Here is a 22,437-nt window from a genome sequence, read left to right as displayed (position 1 = left end):
GTATTGTGGGCAGTCGATCTGGTGGGTACAAACCCAGACTGGTCCGGCAGCACCAGTCGGGTCATCAAGGGGGATAGTCGGCCTGCCAAGAGTTTGGCGAGAATTTTCGAATCTACATTGATCAGGGAGAGAGGTCTATAGGAGTCACACTCCTCCGGGTCCTTGGACGGCTTTAACAGGGCGATAATCATCGCTTCTCGCAGTGATGGGGGAAGGAGCGATCTCTCCAGGGAGGCACCATACATCGCCACCAAGTGTGGAGCTATCTTGTCCGCGAAGTGTTTGTAGAATTCCGCGGTGTACCCGTCGGGGCCCGGTGCCTTTCCATTTGGCAAGGAGCATATCACTTCAGTGACCTCCTCCACTGTTATGGGTCTGGCCAGGAGCTCCCGTTGTCCGTCCGACAGCCATCCAATCGCTACGTCATGTAAGTAGTCGTTTGTTTCCTCCTCCGGTGCCGTGGGTTGTGACCTATACAGTGAGCCGAACGAGTCCACAAAACAACGCAGTATGTCCGCTGAGTGTGTTTGCAATACACCCTCCCCGGTTTTAATTCTAAGTATTGCTGATTGCCCCTTTCCCTCACAGATTTTCCGAGCCAGCAGCGCCCCTGGCCTTCCCCCTTCTCCAAAGGTTCTAGCCACATGTGGGCGGTCTAAGTACTTCATTTCAGATTCCAGGAATTCTGCATGCTCAGTATGCATCTCGCGTAGCCTAGGCAGCAATGAAACGTCTCTAGTCGTCTCATATTGCACTTCTAGATCTCTCATCTGCTGTTCGCAACGGCGGATCTGATTCCTGACGTCTTTTAGCACCCCTATGGTGGTGCCAATGCATACACCCCTAAGAGTGGCTTTGAACGCTTCCCAAAGCAGGCACGGGTCGTCCGTCGACTGTGTGTTAATTTCAAAATAGTCATTTATTGCTGTCATAATGGTGTCTACATATACCGTGTCTATAAGAGCCCGGGAATTGAATCGCCACTGGAAGGGGGGAGGGGTGTACTGCGGGACATCCACTTGCAACATGACCGGATTGTGGTCCGATAATGTACGTGGCAATACCTGTATCTGTCGTACCCACAAGGCCCAGTCTCTCGATCCCAACCAGTAATCCAATCTAGACCAACTATTGTGATATGTTGTGACGTGTGTGGCGCCCGGCGTGTCAGTGTGCTGCAGTCTCCAGAGATCCGCTAACCTTAAATCCTGCATCATGTGGTCTACCATTTGTCTCGATTGCTTATGTGGCTCCAATGAATTAGAGGAACGGTCTATCCCGTCCTGCAGTGTCACATTCCAGTCCCCCCCGCATAGTATGTGCGTGTCAGTATGTTTTTGCAAGTGATCCCATACTTCCCTAAAAAAGTCCGGTGCCTCAGTGTTAGGTCCATACACGTTAAGCAGCGTAACACGCTGGCCCCGCAAAGTACCCGTTACTATCACGTATCTGCCATATGGATCCTGCGTGACCTGTTGCGCTTCAAATTCCACCCCTTTCCTTATCAATACTATCACTCCACGAGAGTAGGAAGAATAGGAAGCCCTGTACACAGACCCAGCCCACCTCGCTCCCAGATGTGCGTGAGTGTTGGGTGCTAGGTGTGATTCCTGCAGAAATGCCACATCCACTTTCCATCTAGTAAGACTGGCAAAGATCTGTCTGATTTTCTGCGGCCTTGAAAATCCCCGGATGTTCCAGGTGAGCACGTTTAAATTACCCCCGCCCGTACTTCCAGAACCCTTGAATAGCATCCAATGCAAAATATGACATTTTCATACAGTTACATGACGCACACAATATGATTTTTTCCTTCGCATGATATCCCTCCATATCTACGGTAGGCAGTCCCGGCGGAGAACCAAAGAACACTTTCAGAGACAGTGCTGTCGGTCTATGCAAACATACAAATAACCCCCCCACCCGTATCCCACCCACTCCAGCATCCCCAACCTGCCGAAGCCATATCCCTTCTGGGCACCCTCCCCAAACATAGAGAACTTTCAACTCAATGCCCATATTCAGAACTTGTGTTGGGTATTACCCTCTGGGAGGACCGCCAGGTGCACACTACATCACCCAGAATACGGGGGCGGCAACACTATATAAACTGTGTATATGCGTGAGTATTGTGATCCTCCGCCGCCCTCCCCTCCCCCCTCCAAGCAGCGCCTAGTCTTTTCCAAGCAGCGGCAATGGCACAGGGTAACATAACAATTCTACAACTCCTGCCGATGGCGGTTCCCGCACTATTCTCCTCATGTACAACGTTCAGTGTGCGCCCTGAGCCAGTCTCTACCTTGTCCATAGGCTGCACATTCGAGTCTTCCAGGAGTGAGTACGCAATTGTCGGGTGTCACACCCCTAAGTCGAGCTGCGCATGGTGCATCTCATTCCTTCACCGGTGACTCTCCTGTACTCACTATCACATGCGCCTTCAAATCACCATCACATTGCTGTTTTTCCAGCGTACACGCGCTGCCATGCGCGCCTATTGGTAACGTGGTCCGACAAAAACACAAATAGAAACAGCCAGCGAGAAAACATTATGAGTTGTAGCAAATCTTCATACTACAAGAAGTGTCAGTCCCTGAAATATATAAGCAGTGCATCACCATCTAACTGATCCGCCCTGCGGATCCGGCAGCCATCTTTGCATAGTTCAGTCGTAGGTGAACACGTGGCATAACACATCCGTCAACAGTATATTATAACTCACCGCCTTCAGATGTGAGACATTACCAGCGGCCTCAGTCTGAGTCTCTCTGTTGCTCATTTTGCGATTCCGCCCTCGCTTCCCGCTGTGCCTTTTTAACAAACTCCAGGGCCGCTTTAGGTGTGGGTAGCACCAGTGCCTTCTCCTTCCACACCACTCGCAGCCGCGCTGGGTACAACATGGAGTACGCAATGTTCAAATCCCGCAGCTTAGCCTTCACTGAAGCATACTCCCTTCGGGCCTGTTGTACTGCAACAGTGTGGTCCGGGTAGAACTCCAGGGAGTTTCCTTGATGTTGTATTTTACCCTTCTCTCGTGCGAGCCGTAGGATGGTATCTCTATCCCGATAGTTTAGGATCCTCGCCACTATCGGTCTAGGTGCGGCACCAGGTGGCGGCTTGGGGGCCAGTGATCGATGCGCCCGCTCCACTATGAAGATCGGTGAGAGGGCCTCCGCCCCAAAAAGATCCTTGCACAGGCCTTCGATGTAGTTTTCCATCTTCCCCGTGTTCGTCGTCTCCGGCAGGCCCGTGATGCGCACATTGTTGCGCCTCGAGCGCGCTTCCAAATCCTCCTCCTTCGCTCTTATCACTTCCAGTATTTTTTCCATACCCGTGCATTTGGAGGTGGAGGCACGTGCTTCGTCCTCAACGGCTGAAATCCTAGTTTCGGCTTCATCCAACCTCTCTCCATGTTTTTCTTGCCTTGCGGCCATGCCATCCATCCTGCAAGTCAGGTTGTCTAGTTTACCGTTGATATCCTGCAGATTAGATTGTATCGCCAACAGGATCTTCTCCATGTTGCTGTTAGACCCATGCTCAGCCGCGCCACCATTATCTGACACATCCTCCGTGGATTTGGTCGTTTTCCTGTTGTCGAAGGAGATCCTGGGCTGCTGCTTATCCGGTTTCCCCATGTTCGTGGATGGGGATGTCACTTTCCTGCAAACGGGCCGAGACGCCCTCGTGGTTCTTACCGCAGTCGCCGTGATTTACCTCCCTGGGCACTCCACTGCTACAAGCACCACTGTCTCCGCTATTAAGGGTCAGCGTTGGGTAAACCGCCCCTCAGATTCTGCAGGTGAAGGGGCTCGAGGCCAGGATCCCACTGTAACAACACAGCGCAATAAAGCAGGGTAGTGCTCTTCTGTACACGCTGCACGAAGGACGGGTAGTACCTGTCCTGGGCTCTTCACCCCACCATATAGCGCAGAGCACCGAGGCGCATACGCCCTGCCAAGCTCCCCGCCGTCTGTGCTGTGTAAGCTTCCGGTGCCGACTTTACCGGTCTGTGGCAATTGAAAGTTGCAGGAAGTGGCAGTGCGCTCTCCGGGAGTTGGGAGCAAGCGCTAGCACCCAGTAGCGATGGTCTTCATTCGACAGCCAGCCAGGGAGAGCCGACCCGCGCAGTCCGTGCCCCAAGGCGCGAAGGCAGCAATGTCCGCACACCGCGCGGCCATCTTGTCAGGCACTTGTCCGGCGATCTTGGTGCGATAACCGGCCGTGTAAGGTAGGCTGAGGCTGCTCGGTCCAGCGATTCTGGTGGCTACGGCTACAGCTTACCCTGTGTGGTAATCCGCTGTTGTAACGCGCTGGGCTCCCGCCGCTAACCCTTCATCAGTTCGATGGTCGTTCAGTGCCGCCGGCCATTTTGTCAGGCATTCGACCAAACGCTGCAGTCCCTCCGGCTTTAAACATCTTCTGCCGCAGTAAGTGGGAACATCACCTCACCGAACGGAGCAGCCCTCGTTCCCCCACATTTACAGCCGCTTGGAGGGTGGGTTCGAAGGGGCTAGAGCGGTAGATTCTCACATTGCCTGCGGTCGCCCGGCGGAGCTGCGGTTCAGGCAGCCATCCCGCTGTGCGCCCCCTAGCGCCTCCCTCCTTTGGCTTTTATATATGTATTGAAATTACATCCTCCACCAAACAGTTCTAACTGCTAGTAACTCACCTTCTGTTAGGGACTGACATTGCCATAGCCAGTCAGAATGGGTGCTGCAATGTCCAAACAAAGTGCTCACTTTCTTTTCCATATATTCTAGTAACATTTGCTCCCTCATTTCACTGTATAACCCTTAACATACTGCCCTCCTCCTTAATAACCCTTGGAATCCACTCTGTCAATTGTATTCCATATTCTAGCTTCATTAGCACAACAGTCACCATATTTCTGCTATTTAAAACTTGAATATTCTATCATCTCCCTCGTAGAATCTCGATCAAAGCCCGACTTCTAAGCAAAGTGGACTCCTGTTAGATCTTTTTTCATCAGCCACCTACACGACTCCTTTCTCCAACACTAATTCTTCCACCTGCACTACTCCTTCTCATTACAATTATCATTTTTGCCACTGGAGCTTTGCTTAACTTCCACATCTACCTCTCCAGCTAAAAAGCAGACTAGTCACCAATGTAGTTAAATAAGTGAAAATGCAATGAATTAAAATTCTCCAATCATTGTCAATTACTCGTAAACACTAAATGATCATTCGGGTCTGTAGTTTTGCGCTGCTTTACAGGTAACACAAACCGCAAAGCCACTTTTCGTCTGTACAGGAACACAAACAATCAAGATGCAATTTGGCCTTGTTTGGTCTCATTGGTCCGGCATAAACTGAATCTCTAGGGGACAGTGCACTTGGTGTCCCTGCCCACAGAACATTATTCGTTTGGATCTGCAGGACTCCACTACTCGCGTTCAAAGCAGCATTTAAAAAGACTCTAGCTGAGCTAAGACCCCAATGGCTACTCAGCAAACCACTCTCTGCAGCATAGAAACCTTGTGACAAAATGGATCTTTAAGCCAATAGGTGTAATCATTGATATTGGAACAATACACAAAGATGTCAGAAAGGAAAATCCATATGTTAGCGGGGAGCCTCAAAGCATAGGATACAGCTACATGATTTAAAAAACAGCCTTGGTAGTAGATAAATCATGAGGCATTGCCACAAATTAAATAAATGTCTACTGTACACGTAAATATACAGTAGGCCTGCATTTTTCTGCACACCCAAAAGATTACTAACAAATGAAGAATGTGTAGACTAAAGAGAAGACATAAATGAGTACAAAGGGCATCAATAAAGAGAACCAACTTGCCAGGTGTTAACAATAAAGACTCGCTAATTAGAGCAAAGGGTAAGAAGCAAACACACCCAGCTTGAAGTGGACACCCATACCACTCTCAGCCAGAAGGGAGTCACATTGTACAAGAAAAATGTTCTTACTGTCAAAAGTGCCATGAAAAGCAAAAACATTTCCCCTTAATTAATATGAATCTAAAAGGATGTATTACTCTGGGATAATTGTAGACTGCGAGAATGGAATTTGAATTCCCTCAAACCTAATGTGGACTTGTGTTGAATGGTGTTTGCTATTTAGTCGGGTCAGCAGAACATAAAAATTTGATCTGTCTGTTAGGGCACAGGTTGTGCTGAGAATCCAGCTAAGTTAGAATCACAAGTTTTTCAAAATAACTTTATCACATCATTGTTAGTTCTTCATAGTGATTATTTTATTCAATGGTTTTCCATTTCATCTGGATGTTGTTTTCACATCTCATTGTATATTCACCATTAATGCTTTTTCAAAATCATCATATCATCAATCTTTATCATATATATTTCCTTTCATTCCCAATGCATTTCGGCGACCTGCGCCTTTATCAAGGGATCAATCTTATAATTAAATGCTGCGGCAGCTTCTTTGAAACTCCAAAGACTAGTAACATTCTTGTACATGGACTGAACATTTGGAGACTGGTCCCGAATACACAAAACTAAAGCATCCACTGATGTGCATTAAGAGATTCTTTCGGGTGCTAATCACGGGTATCACAAATGTCCTCTACACACACGGATTAAAAGAAGCATGCAGGTGTCATGCTACCAATGAAGAAACACAGGGTTGATCCCAGCTCCTGACCAATCTCAAAGAGAAGTGACCACATAACTGCATAAACATGTGGCCCAACAACATTACATGCTCGGTTTTGACTCCCGACAGATAGAACCACTGCAGTGGTGCACATCAGAGGGGGCCTCCTCATCTTAGATGAAGTTCACAACGTAGCATTAAATCAACAGGGTCTCTCAGCAGCCTTCTACCTGGTCATAAGTCCTGAAATGGGTGTGTTTGTATTGGCTTTGTAGTGGACCCTGCTTTTCCCAAATTACTGAATAAACATCCAGACGAAGGGCTTTGTGCAAAGTACCTCGGAAACGTGTAAACCACATCCATGTCCACATTGCCAGGAATATGACTATGGAAATAAGACAACAATTATTACATATCTGGATCTTATATCCTTAGCAATAAAGGGGGTAAATATCTGGCTGAATGGAGCCAAAGTAGAGACCTTAACATGAGGATCCCAATAGCTTGCCCTAAAAACAGGGGGCTACACCCCGCCTGAAAAAATGAGCATGTCGGTATGTGACATGGTGCTAAGCAGCACAGTTGAATGAATTTGTATCGCTCAGGCAGCTTCACTAATCCAATGCCCTGTGTCCTATCATTTGTGCTCAAGTACAAAAGTAAAAGGAATAGTGGATCCCTTTCCCCCATATCAGCACTTGGGTTTGTTTGTTACCTATGCGTTTTTTAGAGAGGGTAGTCCCCAGTGGGGAAGTCTCTTTTTAGACAGTCATTACTTGCACTTTGCAGAACTCATATTGGAAAGGTGAATTTAGCAGTCAACCGCACCAGACATTTGCTCTTTAGTTAGTTCTGCTGTTAAGCAAAAATGAAATCTTCCATCAGGTAGGATTTCTGGTGGAAACTAGAATCTGGTATTATGGCAAGTACTATCCGGGCACCTCTGGGCGACCTTGTGATGTCTCAGTCATCTTTGGTTTTTGGAGAGGGTGTTGAGCTCGCTCCTCTCAACAACTGAGCACAACAAGACACTGGATTTCTGAAGTATCTGCTATCCTTCAGGATGTCCTAGTGGTAGGAAACACTACGAATACATCAAAGAGGGCTTATTGAGGGAATAACCTAGTTCTGGGAAATTTGCAGAATGGAGGATGATGAGGAACAGATACCGGTTTTATGCTGAAATATGAAAAACATCCGCTGCCTTGACCAGGTCTTCCGAGTTTGCAGATTGCCAGAAGTCTGGGAGAAGAAGAGCAGAGAGTTCTAGTCGGGCTACACGGTTAAATTGTCCAAGGGCATGGATGTTCTTATGAAAAATGCAAAGGGTTTTGAAAATTACCACAAGAAGCCTGGGTCTGTTCTCTTCTGTCACATGAGCCCTCTGAGGAAGGTCAAGTAGGAGCCTGGCAGCAGTGTTTTGGATGAGCTGAAGGCAGATGAGAACATAAGCAGGAAGATCAAAATTCAATGAGTTACAGCTGTCTAGGTGGGTATTTATCACCCACCAGGACTACTGTAAAAAGACAATCATGCAGAAGAAGTGGTAGAATGTTTTGCATAATACCCAGACAGAAAAAGCAAGAAGTAATTCCGTTAGATACCAGTATGACAGCTGTTAAAAAGGAAGGCCACATTGTGAACAGGGTCTACTGGATTGTGAATAGAGCAAGGACTGCCGGCCTAGAAAGAAGGCGAACCTCCAACAATAAGGATCTCTGTTTTGTTCAAGCTCAGTTTCAGAACATTACTGTTCATACAAGCTATATTTGCAGTCATGCATTTCTGAAAATTGTTTTGGGAGGGAGGCATGAGCATCACAATGAAGTTCAATTGTCTAGGTCTCATTGCTCTAGGCTTTAAAGAAAAGCCAAAAGAGTTAATAGGTCCGCAAGAGGAGACACATAAATAGTAAATAAAACATGGCTCAATGAGAAACCTTGAATAAAACCTCATGATAAATCCTTCACAGAGGACTGGAATGGAAGGACAGGAAGACTGAGTGGCACCAGTTATGAAAGAGACCCCAAAGTCTTGAATACTTGCCCCGGACAGGTGAGGCAGTAATAAAAAACAAGAAACTGTATCGAAGGCTGCTATATAGGATCAAGACAGACATCGACTTGTTCCACAATGTTTGGGAGCTAGTAGAACACTAAGATCAGAGGAACTTCTGACTCATGAGAAGCCCAAAATCCTGCATGCAAAATAGTCTAAATATTCAGCGTAAACTTCACTTCTTTTTCCAGTTAACTGCCAAGGCAGCTAAGGCACACACGGCAAAAACTGCCAGGAATGGTGAGGTCTGCAGAGGGTTTCTTCAGAACAGACACTATTAGGGCAGATTCTAGTTGTTAGATACTATGGCGCAATGAGACCTTTTGAAGAAGATATTACAATGGTCTCTCAGGGCTAGAGCTATAACGTCATGATATAACGTCATGACAACATGAAAGATGTGGGCAAGACACTAGTCGAAGGGAGACACTGACTTGACTTCTTGAGAGGAAGAGCCTTTGGCGGCTGTCAATAAAAAACTAACGCTTCTTTGATGTGAGCAAGGCAGAAGTAAACAGCCGAAAAGTGTCAGGCAGCTTTACTCTAATAAAGGAGAAATATTCATGCAGCTACGAGTGTCGTCACCCGTTTCTTTGAAAGGAACTGTTGGAATACATTTATATATAAAATGTACTTATTTAAAGCGGCTTTCAGCCAGCTGTCTTTTTCCATAGGTGTGTTGGTGTAGCCTTTTTATCTGACTGCTGCTATTTGACAACATACCAAATAGAGTCTATTTGAAATTGTTCTTCATGAAGTTGTCATTTTTTTTTTTTTTAGTATACGCGCAATGAAGTGCATTTCTAACTGCACAATTGTATGTCATGCTGGTATGTATTTTAATTGAGGACTAGAGTTATATTTGAAAACCAATTTAGTCTGTATGTCTTGGTTGTATGGCCTAGTTTGCTTTCAATGCTCTTGTATGTCATGCTTATATAGACATTCAACTTTTATATAACTAATTTTAGCTCTGCCGTTTATTCCAATTCCCTGTTCTATCTATTTATCTTTGCAACCCTATCTGTCTGCCTTTCTATCTAATATCCTGTCTGTCTACCTATCAACCCATCTACCCATCTGACTATCTATCTACCCGTCTGTTTGTCTACCCATCTGCTTATCTGTCTGTCTACCTTCGTGTCTTTCTACCTATCTAACTGTCCATCTATATGCCTGTCCATCTATCAGCTTGCCTATCTACCTGGCTGTCTGTCTCCATCTATCTATCTATCTAGTTAGCTAGCTAGCTAGCTGTCTGTCTGGTGATCTACCTATAAATCTATCTATCTACCTGTCCATCTATCTACCTGTCCATCTATCTACCTGTCCATCTATCTACCTGTCCATCTAGCTACCTATCTATCTAGCTACCTTTCTATCTAGCTACCTGGTTGTTAGTTGTCATCTATCTATCCCTCCCTCTCTATCTGGCTACCTATCTATACCACCTCTCTAACTGTCACCTGTCTTTGCAAGCCTCCTTTTTTAACTATCTTTTCAACACTTCTTATCCAGAGATAGTTCCCATCTTCAAGAAGGGCTGTCCTCTCCTCCCAGCCAACTATAGGCCGATAAGCCTTATAGATGTGCCTCAAAAACTTTTTTCCCGCCTCATACTGGACCATCTCCTGGACTGGATGGAGGACAATGACATTCTAAGCCCCCTTCAGGCTGGCTTTAGGAAAAACACGTCCACCATGGACCAGATCTTCCGCCTCCTACTCCTCTATTGGAAATCAGTGAGGATCGAGGGTGAAAGGCTGTACATGGTGTTTGTGGACCTGAAGTCAGCATTTGACTTGGTGCCCCGGAAAAAACTTTGGGAGGTTTTGAATGAGATGGGAGTCCCCACCCATCTCCTACAGGTCATAATTAGACTCCATGAGGGCAATTTTGCTCAAGTTCGGTGCGGGAGGGGAGGAGTTTTATCCAAGAGGTTCCCTGTCCTAAGGGGGGTAAGGCAGGGTTGCGTTTTGGCGCCAACACTGTTTTGCCTTTACGTTAACAACGTCCTGACCCACCTAAGTAAGGTCAGGGACAATGATGCCCCTTTTTTGGCGGGCAAGAGGGTGCCGGCTATCATGTTTGCCGACGACACCCTCTTGCTCTCCAAATCCCCAATGGGTATACAGCGGATCCTGGACGGATTCGGTCTTTTCTGTAGACAGTATGGTCTGGAGATCAATACAGGGAAGACCAAATTCATGATATTTAACCCCCCCCCCCCTAAGACAAGACCTAACCCCACACTCAGCTCAGTAACTTTGGAGAGGGTAAAAACCTTCCAGTATTTGGGCGTATTGTTGCATGAGAATTTATCCTGGGATCCAGAGATATCAAGTTCACGGTTAAGGCTGTCACAACTGTCCGGGGCAATTTTGAAGGTTACAAACACTTCTACCTACAAACCTATAGCCCCTGCAGTTGAAATGTACAAAACACAAGCCAAGTCGGCCGCACTATATGGCAGCGAGCTGTGGGGATTCAAAGCTGGAAAAGAGTTGTCGAGTGTTGAAAATAACTTCTTGAGACGCCTTTTGGCTCTTCCGCGTGGTACACCTTTGCTTCCTCTACGACTAGATACGGGTCTACCTCCCATATTGGATGACCTTGAGTTAAAACCTTTAAGATTTTGGCATAGGCTTTGGTCTACTAATGAGCTCAAACATTATAGGCAAGATCTTCTCCATGTTATGAATCTAAATCACAATGGAAAAATTCCATGGCTATCCTCTGTAAAGCAGGAATTGTTTCGGTTGAATCTCCAAGAGTTGTGGGAGGCTCCTGAGTTGGGTTGCCAAAGAGTTTCCCGGAAAAGACTTGTAGAACTTCATAAGGAAAAAAGTCTTGCCTCCCTTATGCTTGCACCCCGCATTGGGATTTTAACTGAACGTTTCCTGGATTCCAAAAATTCTTATTACTTCGAAAGTTTTATGGACATCATCTTCCCGATTCTGGCAAGAAAGCTATTCATCCAATGGAGGTTTGGCACTTTACCTATTAAATCCTTCACGTGCAAGTGGGCCAATGGGGGGGATAAAATATGCCCTGGTTGTAGCAACTGTGAGGAGGAGGAGTCTCATGTTCTCTTCTTTTGCCCAGCCTACGAGAGACCAAGAAAACATTGGCTAGTGCCTCTGTGTAGGAATCTGGGCGTAAGGAGCTATGTGAACTCGCTCAGAATATTGAAAACGGACTCCTCCCCTCATATTGTATTCGCAGTTGCTAAATTTTTAATGGCCATGTGGCACATTAGGAGCAAATTACTTAATGTATGATTATTACAGGATTTATTGCCAACTTAACTCAAATGCTATTGAATTTTTTGACTAACTCTACGGGCAGTGGTTGTTCCTTTATATATCCTTTCCAAGTATGTCTTATGTCTTAATATTTATGGTTCAACTAAAAAGTTTCTATGCATGTTTTTACTTATTAAGCATGTCTTAATTTGATGTAATTTAAAATGTTTTTATGTATGTTTCTATGCATCTTTTATGGCCTAAATGGCCGAAATAAAGAATTTTTGGATTGGATTGGGTAATAAGGATTTGCAAAAATATTACAAAATAAAAACCCACTAACAAAGAGGCTGGAAGCCAAAAGCAAATCAATTGGCTTTTTTTAGGTCGGGTGTTATCCAAGACATTCTGCTTTTACTAAAATTATCTGTGTAACATAGTTAGTTATAGAGGTTTTCAGCCAGAATTCATCCATCAGTCAGTTTTGGTGTCATTCACATTTTTCTTCCACCCACTCCAGCATACACCATGGAGCGATGGGTCAGTCCCCTTCAACCATTGGCTGACTTCTCTGTGAGTTACAGCATACTCCACTCTCACAAGGAGCACAGCCACACACAAAGCAGTTCTCTTCTGTGCCAGGGACTACTGCAGTAATGTGTGCTTCTTGCAGACCTAAACATTTTTTTTTTTGCCTTCAACCGATTTTTTTCAGATTAGGGATGCCCCACCAGCTGACCCAACAAAAAAGTTGTGCAAAAAACACGACAGAAAAAAAACAAGTTTCCAAAGCCAAAAGTCTCTAGGCTTTGCCAGTGGTATTTTTTTCCACTTGCGGGCACTTCCAAAGTCCGTTTATTGATAGGACAAATTAAACAGTGAGGGACTGCCCTGGGCTTCCACCATCATAACTTGTACTTGGACCCTCCTAGTGACATCTAAAAAAAAAAAATGTCTCCTTTCCCTTGTCAGCTCTGTTTGGATCAGATGGATTTGGGCGGCCGGTGCAAACGGTGTGCTTTCTATAAAACGTTGCCAGGCTTTCATATAGCAGAACTTGTTCACCCAGACCCTGTTCACACATAGACACAACCTACTTTTTTCTTATAGTTAAATAATGGCCCTGGTGCCTTCGGAAATAACTAGCATACATAGCTAAGTATTTTTCGTTCACTAACCCTCAGAACACAACTTGCTTACAATCATTCTTTGTATTGTCCATGAGGTGGCTTTCAAAAAGTCTGAGTTTTGAGAAATGTTTATTTAATAAAAGTGCTGCAACGTCTATCACGGAGCATGTTTGCACTTTTAAAACCCCCCAGCCAGTTGTCACTGTGAAGAAAATATGCAGCATGACTGCGAGCCCCTCACTACGACCCTCAACAATCCAATCTTTTGTTTTAAGGCAATGATTTGGCCTCAAACTCAACTCTGTGCTAACGAGGAAAGGGTAAGTCTCTAGCAATGACGGCTGCCTTAGTTATTCCTTGAGGTATAGAAGAGGTTGCCTCAGCCAGTTCTTCAGTACGCAGAGGCACCCAAGTCATTCAACTATAATTTTTGATGCACATAGGGATTCTGTACATGCAGCAGATCCCATAAGAGTGGGATAGTGGAACATAGTCCTCCTAGATTGGATCTATTGTGCACTCCTGTAAACTCTTTGGGCCCGATTCACAAAGCCCCTTCGCACTCGTGGCGGGACCTCCGTACCGCAGTTACCCATGCGGGCCCCGCCACATAAGTGCGTGCACCTTGCTACGACTGCGGTGCCTCAGCCACGAGTGCGGGCGCCTACCACAAGTGCAAAAGACCTTTGTGAATCGGCCCCAGTGTTTTTACCACTACTTAGTGTGTTTGAGATGCAGCGTAGAACGTAACTATTTCTGTTATGAGGGCTGGTTGGCTGGCCCCTGTTATGTGAAACTAGGCAAACAGCATATCTGTGAACCTAGGGCCAGATGTACGACCATAGTAAATTGCGACTCACAATTTGCGCTCGATTGTGAGTCGCAATTTACTATGTACTACAGTTTTAGAGACACCAATTGCGATTCCCAATGGGGTCGCAAAATGTGAGGCTCGTGAATATTAATGGACACTCGCATATTGCGACCCCATTGGGAATGGCTGGCCCTCCCAGGGATGGTGGCCTGCTGGGCTCAGCAGACCACCATGTCTGGGACTGCTTTTAAATACAGCAGATTCTTTTTAAAATGCGGACCGTTTCCCTTACAGGAAAACGGGATGCATTAAAAAAATTAAAATGAAATGTTTTCATTGAATTTTTTAAGGGCAAGCAGTAGTTTCTGGGACCACTGCCTGCCCTAAAAAATATTTTCGCATTAATTTGCAAATGGGAAGGGGTCCCTGGGGACCCCTTCCCGATTGCGATTGCATTACCACCTACTTGAAGTAGGTGGTAATTTGCAAGTATGCCTCATGAGTCGCTAATAGGAAGGGAACGCCCCTTCCTAATAGCAAGTCGCAAAACCTATTTTGTGAGTCACTAATGTTATTTTATGTTATGTTATCCGTTTTGTAAAGCGCACAGCTGCCCCAGCAAAGGGGCGTCCCGGCGCTGCCACAGGAGGACACAACAACTATGAAGACCAACCTAACAGAAAAACAAAAAAAAGCAACCTGGAGATAAGCTAGGGTGAAGGAAACAAAAGAGTCTTGATGGCCTTCCTAAAAGAAGACAGACAATCGATGGCACGGATGTGTACGGGGAGGGAGTTCCAAAGCTTGGGCGCAAGGTACCGGAAAGCCCGACCGCCGGTCCTAGAGAGCCTAATTCTGGGCACCGTCGCCAGATGTAGTTCTGCCGAGCGGAGAGGGCGAGATGGAACATAATGGGAGATCAGATTGCCCAACAGGGCAGGACTTCAGCATTTCAGAATTTTAAAAGAAAGACAAAGTGTCTTGAAGTGAATGCGTCTATCAATGGGAAGCCAATGCAGCTTACGAATGGTGCTGGAGGCCGAGCAAAAACGCGGCAAGCCCACCAAAGCTCTAGCAGCAGCATTTTGAACGCGCTGCATTCTCATTATTTCTGCCTTATTTGCCCCCAGAAGGAGGGAGCTCGAATAGTCAAGGCGTGAGAGGATGGTGGCTTGCACGATGAGTTGGCGCACCGAAGGGGCAAAGTATTTTAAGATGGGTCTCAGGCCTCGCAAGGTGCCAAAACATGCGCCGGCTAACTGCTTGGTGTGGGCCTGAAAGGATTCATTATTCATTAGCAACTCGCAACATAGGTTTTGTACATGGGCTCAAGGTTTTGAGTGCGCACACAGGTCTAAAACCCGTTTGCGCACACTAAAAACAGTCGTACATCTTGCACCTCGTGCCTCAGAGATGAAGGCAGAACCTGGCGTTTAAGAGGGTGATCCCATTAAGGTCAATGGGGAAGAACACTTTTTCGCAGGGTGATATAGCTCGGAGAAGCTGGTCGCTGGAAAGCCACCAAAAATACATGGAGCTGACAGGTATGCAAGAGGCCAGACTGAAATATTATCTGCAAACTTTGGTGCCTATTTCACCTTTGACAATTGTGGCATATCCAAATGCAGTCACAGGCCCTTATTTTATATAACTTTTTTATTCAGTGGTACTCGATTTCGAAGTGTAGACAGGAGTCAAGTTTGCCCGGCGATGAGAATAAAATCAATTGCCCAGATCACACAATTATTGTAAAGTGAGGAAGACAGGGTAGAGATTTGACCCAAGGGTACTGCAGCCTCACACTTAGTATCTCGGACCATCTCCTCAAACATTAAATTATGTTTTCATCTTGGTTGTGGGGGTGCTAGAAACTCCGCAGGAGGGCCGCCATTTAGAGTGGCTCTGCCAACCAGGTCAAATCTCCGACAATAATCTTGTCCCAATCACCACCACACTTCTTTATTTCCTGTACTGCTATCACAATAAGGGCCAGGCACTATGCATTCAGCCAACTGCCTGTGCTATGCTTGCCTCCCCAGCAGCTTTGCTCTCTGTAAGTAGAGTGTGGTCTAGCTGCTCAGCGCGGCCTGGAATGCTCCTGCACCCGCCAAATACACAGAGGCTACTTCAAAGCAGCTTCGTGTTTCACTGTGTAGGGGCAACCTGTCTGCCCTTTGAAGAGGGGGGAGAGAGATCCCCTTGCAGGCAGGTGCAATAAGTGACTGCTCCCCTTCACTGGAATGCCATGGGGGGGGGGGGGGGTGGCCATGGGACCCCCTTTCTCTCCTCAAGAATGCTGCCTTTAAGAAGCGCACTGAGAGTGTGCCAACGATTTGTGACGCACTTTTAGTGTGCCTCCTAAGGGCCTGTTTGCCTCTGCGCCCGCCTCCATGATACGGTGCAGGCGCTGAGGCAAAGTGATTCCCTAATTTGCAATGGGCACCCCCCACGCCAACGAGGGAATACCCTCTAATGATAGTGCTGGCACTACATGTGCACCAGTTCTATCTTTATTCAAGAAAGAGCCGCACAAGCGTCTGTGGCCCCTTCTGTAAGACCACAGTACCCAGAAGCAAACAAAGCGGGCGCAAATGCCCATTGCGCTCCCGGGGCACTTTGTGTAATACGACCCCTAGTTTGTGATAAAGGGCTGTCCAATCCTCAGCACAGATGCTATACTTTGTTGAAATATTGTGATTAATGAAAAGAAATGCACAATGTTTACTGACAGCGTACGACTGCTTCTCAAAAGGGTACCGATATTGCAAGGCAAGGTGCAAGCAGGAAATAAGATTAATTATTCTTCTCATGCCCCGTTGAACTTAGGCAGCCTTAATCTAGACCCGGGTTGTCATAGCTTTCCAGTTCACAAATATGATGCTACAACCACTATGGGCCTTTCCGACTCAAATATGTATCTCAATTACAGTCAGCCAGGGCCCCTTTCTTGTCTCTCGACCCCTCATTAACTTCCTGTTACTGCAGCAGGTCCATCTGCTCTCTGGATTTCTATCCTATTTTTACAATATAATAAGTGCAATACCTGCATTTAGCTCTCATCATTCACTGGCCTAACCATCATTATTTTTATTTTTTACTTTCTAATTTCATTTGATCTTTATGTACATACTGCTTATCTATAACAGATCTGGCAAAGACTATAGGTCTGTGACTTGACGTCCGCCAGTTCTTACTATCAAAACAAAATAGGTAAAAAATAATACATAAAAGGGATAAACACAATTGCCATGCAAAGATCAGGCCTATTGGCATGACCAATGCTTGTTATTTTATGGCCGGCTGAAGTCAGAGCATTCACTGTGTCAAGTGGTTAAGTTATGAGAGGGTGGGAATGCCCTTTAACCTAGTTTCAGCAGACAAAGGAAAGACAAACAGCAATGTATCTTCAACCAAGGCAAACACTGCATCGAGCCACACTACATACAACGAGTGACACATACCTGCGCCCAGTAAGGCTTGTCTGGCTGGGGCCTGCCCTTCTCCTGCCTGTAGGACATTGCCCATGTACACTTCTTTAACTTCTTCTTTCGGAATGCCTGCAGGGGGGCAACGTGACAACTGATTATGAAAGGAGACACCACAATCAGCACGACATTTCACAATCTAGAAAACAGACGTGGCCCAAGATAGCAGAATATTCGGTTCTAAACGTTCATTTTGCTTTAAACTCAGGTCTTCAACACACTTTGAATTAAATGGCGCTCTAGTAAAGAACAGTGTGGTCTGTGCTAGCTCTAAACTAACAAACCCCTGACTATTTCTAGGTATTCAAACATAAAACTTGAGTGGAGCCCCATCTACCGACAAAAGAAAAGAAGGGGGAGATTGAAGTCAACATTAGACTCTTAACCCTGTTTTTAATAAATGTTATAAAAAATTTTTTTAGGTAAAGGACGATGTGATAAAAGTGGTAACTCTGCATTTTATCCCCATGTGCTCCACTTCAAGCACCTCCGTCATATGTTACCCACCAAGCAGCCCACCCTCCCCCGGAGTAACCTCAACCATACCCGCCTTTCTGTAAGTGGACTCAACTACTGGGATACACCCAAGTATGGGGCATGTTATCGCTTAACTTGAAACGCATTTTGTTCCATTCAGACTCCTGTGACGTGTCCAGCCATAAGCAGGTCTTCTGCTCCTGCCCACTTGCCAAGCGCTGCTTTTCCTGTTGAGGTGTGTGATGCATGCTTATTCACACATCAGCAGTGGAGCTGTGCTCACCTACACAGAAGCAGCTCAAATGCAGAGGAAATGCATTTCGAATTACATCACGGTACATAAACCGGCCTCAAGCAACCCCACGACCACACTTACTAATTTCACTGAGCAAAATAGTTCAGTAGCCACAATGAAACCCCCCCACTCCATCAGCACGGAGTGTTTCCTTGGAACTTCAATTTAAAGATTTTAAGAAAGTGTACTATCTCACAGTGGTAAAGTGTATGTTTCAAAGTACATTATCACCAGGGCCTTTGGTTCAGCTCGGAAACGTTTACCTACTACCATGCAAGCTACTATTATGCTCATTAGCTATGCACCCCCTTCAGGTTTGATACAAATTAGAAATCTGCCATTGGTCGCAGGGTCTGTGAAGTGGTGGCCGCGTGATTCTGGAATGTCATCAACAGTGTTGCAAAGTTTTTAAACCATTTCAAGTTTCAGAAACAACTGAAGATTTTGCTTTGATGCAACAATTGTATCAGTTTTAGACTTCACCTCATTCAAGGTTTAACTAGGCTGGTCTTCAGAGTCGACTAAACAAGAGCCTGTCTGATGTGGTTTAAGATCCTAATGGTCTTCGAATGAGGTTCTCCGAGTTGATCTTCCACTTTACACAACCCACCTTCTATTCCTACTTACAAAAATGTCATTTAGGGCAAACCCCTTGCTACACTTTCAAAACATTCCATCCTCAATACGTTATTAAAATAACACAATTGGAGTCATCCTAGTACAGAAAGTAAAATGTAATTCATAAAGCCCATAGGAAGAACCTTACAACATAAACAGGACAGAGAGTTAAATACCAAATGACTGACAGTTACAGAAAATAAACAATAAAACCTCAACAGCTTGAGTTTATATGTCAGAACACTTGTTTACAACGAGACAGAATATCCAATGCAGCCCTGTCAACTTATCCTTTATCTTTAGTAATAAATCTAAAAATGTAATTAATCTACTAGTTACCGGAACAAATTGACCCTGCTACGCAGGATTACACAACCTCTTTTATTGTTATATTGCCTGATGTATGACAAATTGGCTCTAACAGATTCACCTGATACAGTTTTAAGTCTGGGCAAGTAAAGTTAAAAGATTAAAAAAAAAATCCAGCGTTTGCTTTGAAACAACGCCTAATATGGAGTTGAAATGGTGGCCTATTATTTTGTACAGCCGTCACTCTTTCAAAGGAATTAAAAAGCATCAAAAGGGAGGTACGGCACACCGTGGAAATGTCAAAGCTGGGATTTCACACATTTACGAGAGTTTGAGCTATTGGCATTGTAAATAACAATGCCTTTTATTTATGTGCTGTTTTTAAAACAGATAAATACAAGGAATTGTAATTTACAATGCCAATAGCTCAAACTCTCTCAAATGCAAAACCTATTGAATTGCAAATGCATTTGGCGACCTTGCTTTAAAAAGGTTTGAAAATGTTTTAAAAAGCGATAGGAGAGAGTGTATAGGTATTTGAGAAAATAGTGCTCGGAGGCTGTAATTAAAGCCTACCGAGTAACAACACATGTAACAGGGGGTGTCACCATGGGAGGTTACAAAATGAGACTAGGCGGTACTAAGGAAGGACTACTAAGCCTACTAGGCTGCCCAGACGGCACCTAAAAACAAGCATTGGAAATGCAATAGGTCTCGCAGCATTAGAGTTAGTGCTTTTTAACTTTGAGCTATTAACATTATAAATGACATTGCCTTTTTATTTTCGTTTTTAAAACATAAATAAAAGGCATGGTCATTTACAATGCCAATAGCTTAAACTCGACAAATGCGAGACCTAATGCATTGCAAATGCTTGTCTAATATGGTCCCACGAGTCAGCAACAGATGCGCAACAAACTCAGCTGCCCTGCTGTGAATCCGCAAAAGTGGCATAGCCTCCTGAAAATTTTCACCAGTGAGAAATAAAGGGGCTCGTATAAAAATATCGGTACACTTAAAAAACGAATTAAGAATTTCTCAGATTTAAAATATTCCCCAAAATAGTTATGCATCTTAACTTATTGCACGATTAAATATTTCTCAATTTGGAGCATTATTATTAGTACTACTAGTAGTAGCATTATTACGATAATTATGATTTACTAATATATTATCGTTCGTTTCCTGGTTCGATAACACTTTAAGTGAAATATTTAGGTATGCATGCCTACTATATATACACACATCGCCACCTGAAGAGTGTCTAGGCGCCAGATTCACAAGTAGCTCACGTCTGTCTTTTAGTCGCATGAGGAAGAAACTCAGATGACAAAACTCAGCGTGGATCAGACTGTTGGTCAGGGACTCGGAACTATGCTTTGCAACTTTCAAAACCAAAGTAGTTAGCCGGGCTTCTCCCTTCGCAGCGCTTTCCCAAGGGTATTCCTACGAAGCGCGCCTCAGTGGCATTAGTTATTAGTGACGTTATATGAACCGCAGTGATCCTTCTTTTCCAGGTAGCAGAGTGAAATATATTGCGTTTATAGTGCCTATGTGGCTCAATGAGTTGAACGAGTTGAACGCTGCCTGCGAACAAATGCAGTCTCCTGCGGGTTACTGATTTAGTAGTTAGCCGAGCATCTGCCTTTCCTACAAAGCGCGCCTCAGTGACATTAGTTATTAGTGACGTTATATGAACCGCAGTGATCCTTCTTTTCCAGGTAGCAGAGTGAAAGATATTGCGTTTATAGTGCCTATGTGGCTCAATGAGTTGAACGCTGTCTGCAAACAAATGCGGTCTCCTGCGGGTTACTGATTCGAATTCGGGCTCTGTCCTCTCAACCGTGCATTCTTCTGAGGCCAGTAAATAGAGCAGCATAAATCGTGTGAGAGTGTTATCTGTCCTTTACAGTGCTTAGAAACGGCAGATGTGAGGAATGAAGCGCTATGTGAACTAAAAGATTATTTTTCAAATAAAGGTTCTAGTGGATGTAAATATTAACATACTGCATATGCCTGCTCTTGACAATGATGGATAACCAATTGGAAAAGAATCGAAATGGACGTGCTAATGTCACGCAAATCCTGTGCATAAAGAGAATGTCATTAGCAGTCTAAAAATACAGCTTTTGGCACAAAGTACGAATCCCGTGTAAATATAGCCGCACTTTTGGTGCATAGTTCTACTGGAGGTACGCTATATTCGCCTACTTAACAAGACGGAGGGAAGAGAGGGGAGGGGGGAGGAGAAATGCGACACGGCGGGAAGGGGCAGGCAGGATGACTCAGGGGAGGGGGCGGAGCGGGGCAGAGCGGCATGTGGGTGTGAAGAAGCCGGGCCTTTGGACTCGGAACTATGCTTTGCAACTTTCAAAACCAAAGTAGTTAGCCGGGCTTCTCCCTTCGCAGCGCTTTCCCAAGGGTATTCCTACGAAGCGCGCCTCAGTGGCATTAGTTATTAGTGACGTTATATGAACCGCAGTGATCCTTCTTTTCCAGGTAGCAGAGTGAAAGATATTGCGTTTATAGTGCCTATGTGGCTCAATGAGTTGAACGCTGTCTGCAAACAAATGCGGTCTCCTGCGGGTTACTGATTCGAATTCGGGCTCTGTCCTCTCAACCGTGCATTCTTCTGAGGCCAGTAAATAGAGCAGCATAAATCGTGTGAGAGTGTTATCTGTCCTTTACAGTGCTTAGAAACGGCAGATGTGAGGAATGAAGCGCTATGTGAACTAAAAGATTATTTTTCAAATAAAGGTTCTAGTGGATGTAAATATTAACATACTGCATATGCCTGCTCTTGACAATGATGGATAACCAATTGGAAAAGAATCAAAATGGACGTGCTAATGTCACGCAAATCCTGTGCATAAAGAGAATGTCATTAGCAGTCTAAAAATACAGCTTTTGGCACAAAGTACGAATCCCGTGTAAATATAGCCGCACTTTTGGTGCATAGTTCTACTGGAGGTACGCTATATTCGCCTACTTAACAAGACGGAGGGAAGAGAGGGGAGGGGGGAGGAGAAATGCGACACGGCGGGAAGGGGCAGGCAGGATGACTATGTGGCTCAATGAGTTGAACGCTGTCTGCAAACAAATGCGGTCTCCTGCGGGTTACTGATTCGAATTCGGGCTCTGTCCTCTCAACCGTGCATTCTTCTGAGGCCAGTAAATAGAGCAGCATAAATCGTGTGAGAGTGTTATCTGTCCTTTACAGTGCTTAGAAACGGCAGATGTGAGGAATGAAGCGCTATGTGAACTAAAAGATTATTTTTCAAATAAAGGTTCTAGTGGATGTAAATATTAACATACTGCATATGCCTGCTCTTGACAATGATGGATAACCAATTGGAAAAGAATCGAAATGGACGTGCTAATGTCACGCAAATCCTGTGCATAAAGAGAATGT

The 22,437-nt window shown here is 45.1% G+C and overlaps 1 protein-coding gene across 3 annotated transcripts in view; it reads right to left on the bottom strand.

The window, feature by feature from the left end:
* Nucleotides 1–22,437, bottom strand: part of ACAT1 (acetyl-CoA acetyltransferase 1) — a 141,882-nt gene that overhangs the window by 70,872 nt on the left and 48,573 nt on the right. For all 3 annotated transcript variants that reach the window (XM_078657045.1, XM_078657047.1, XM_078657046.1), the window contains one exon: nucleotides 17,303–17,398. In XM_078657045.1, the coding sequence (XP_078513171.1) occupies nucleotides 17,303–17,398 (96 nt within the window). The remainder of the gene's footprint in view (nucleotides 1–17,302; nucleotides 17,399–22,437) is intronic.

Source organism: Lissotriton helveticus, chromosome 8, assembly GCF_964261635.1.
Source record: "Lissotriton helveticus chromosome 8, aLisHel1.1, whole genome shotgun sequence".
Lineage (NCBI taxonomy): Eukaryota > Metazoa > Chordata > Amphibia > Caudata > Salamandridae > Lissotriton > Lissotriton helveticus.
The sequence above is the reverse complement of the archived record's forward strand: the minus strand, read 5'-3'. Positions and strand labels throughout refer to the sequence as shown.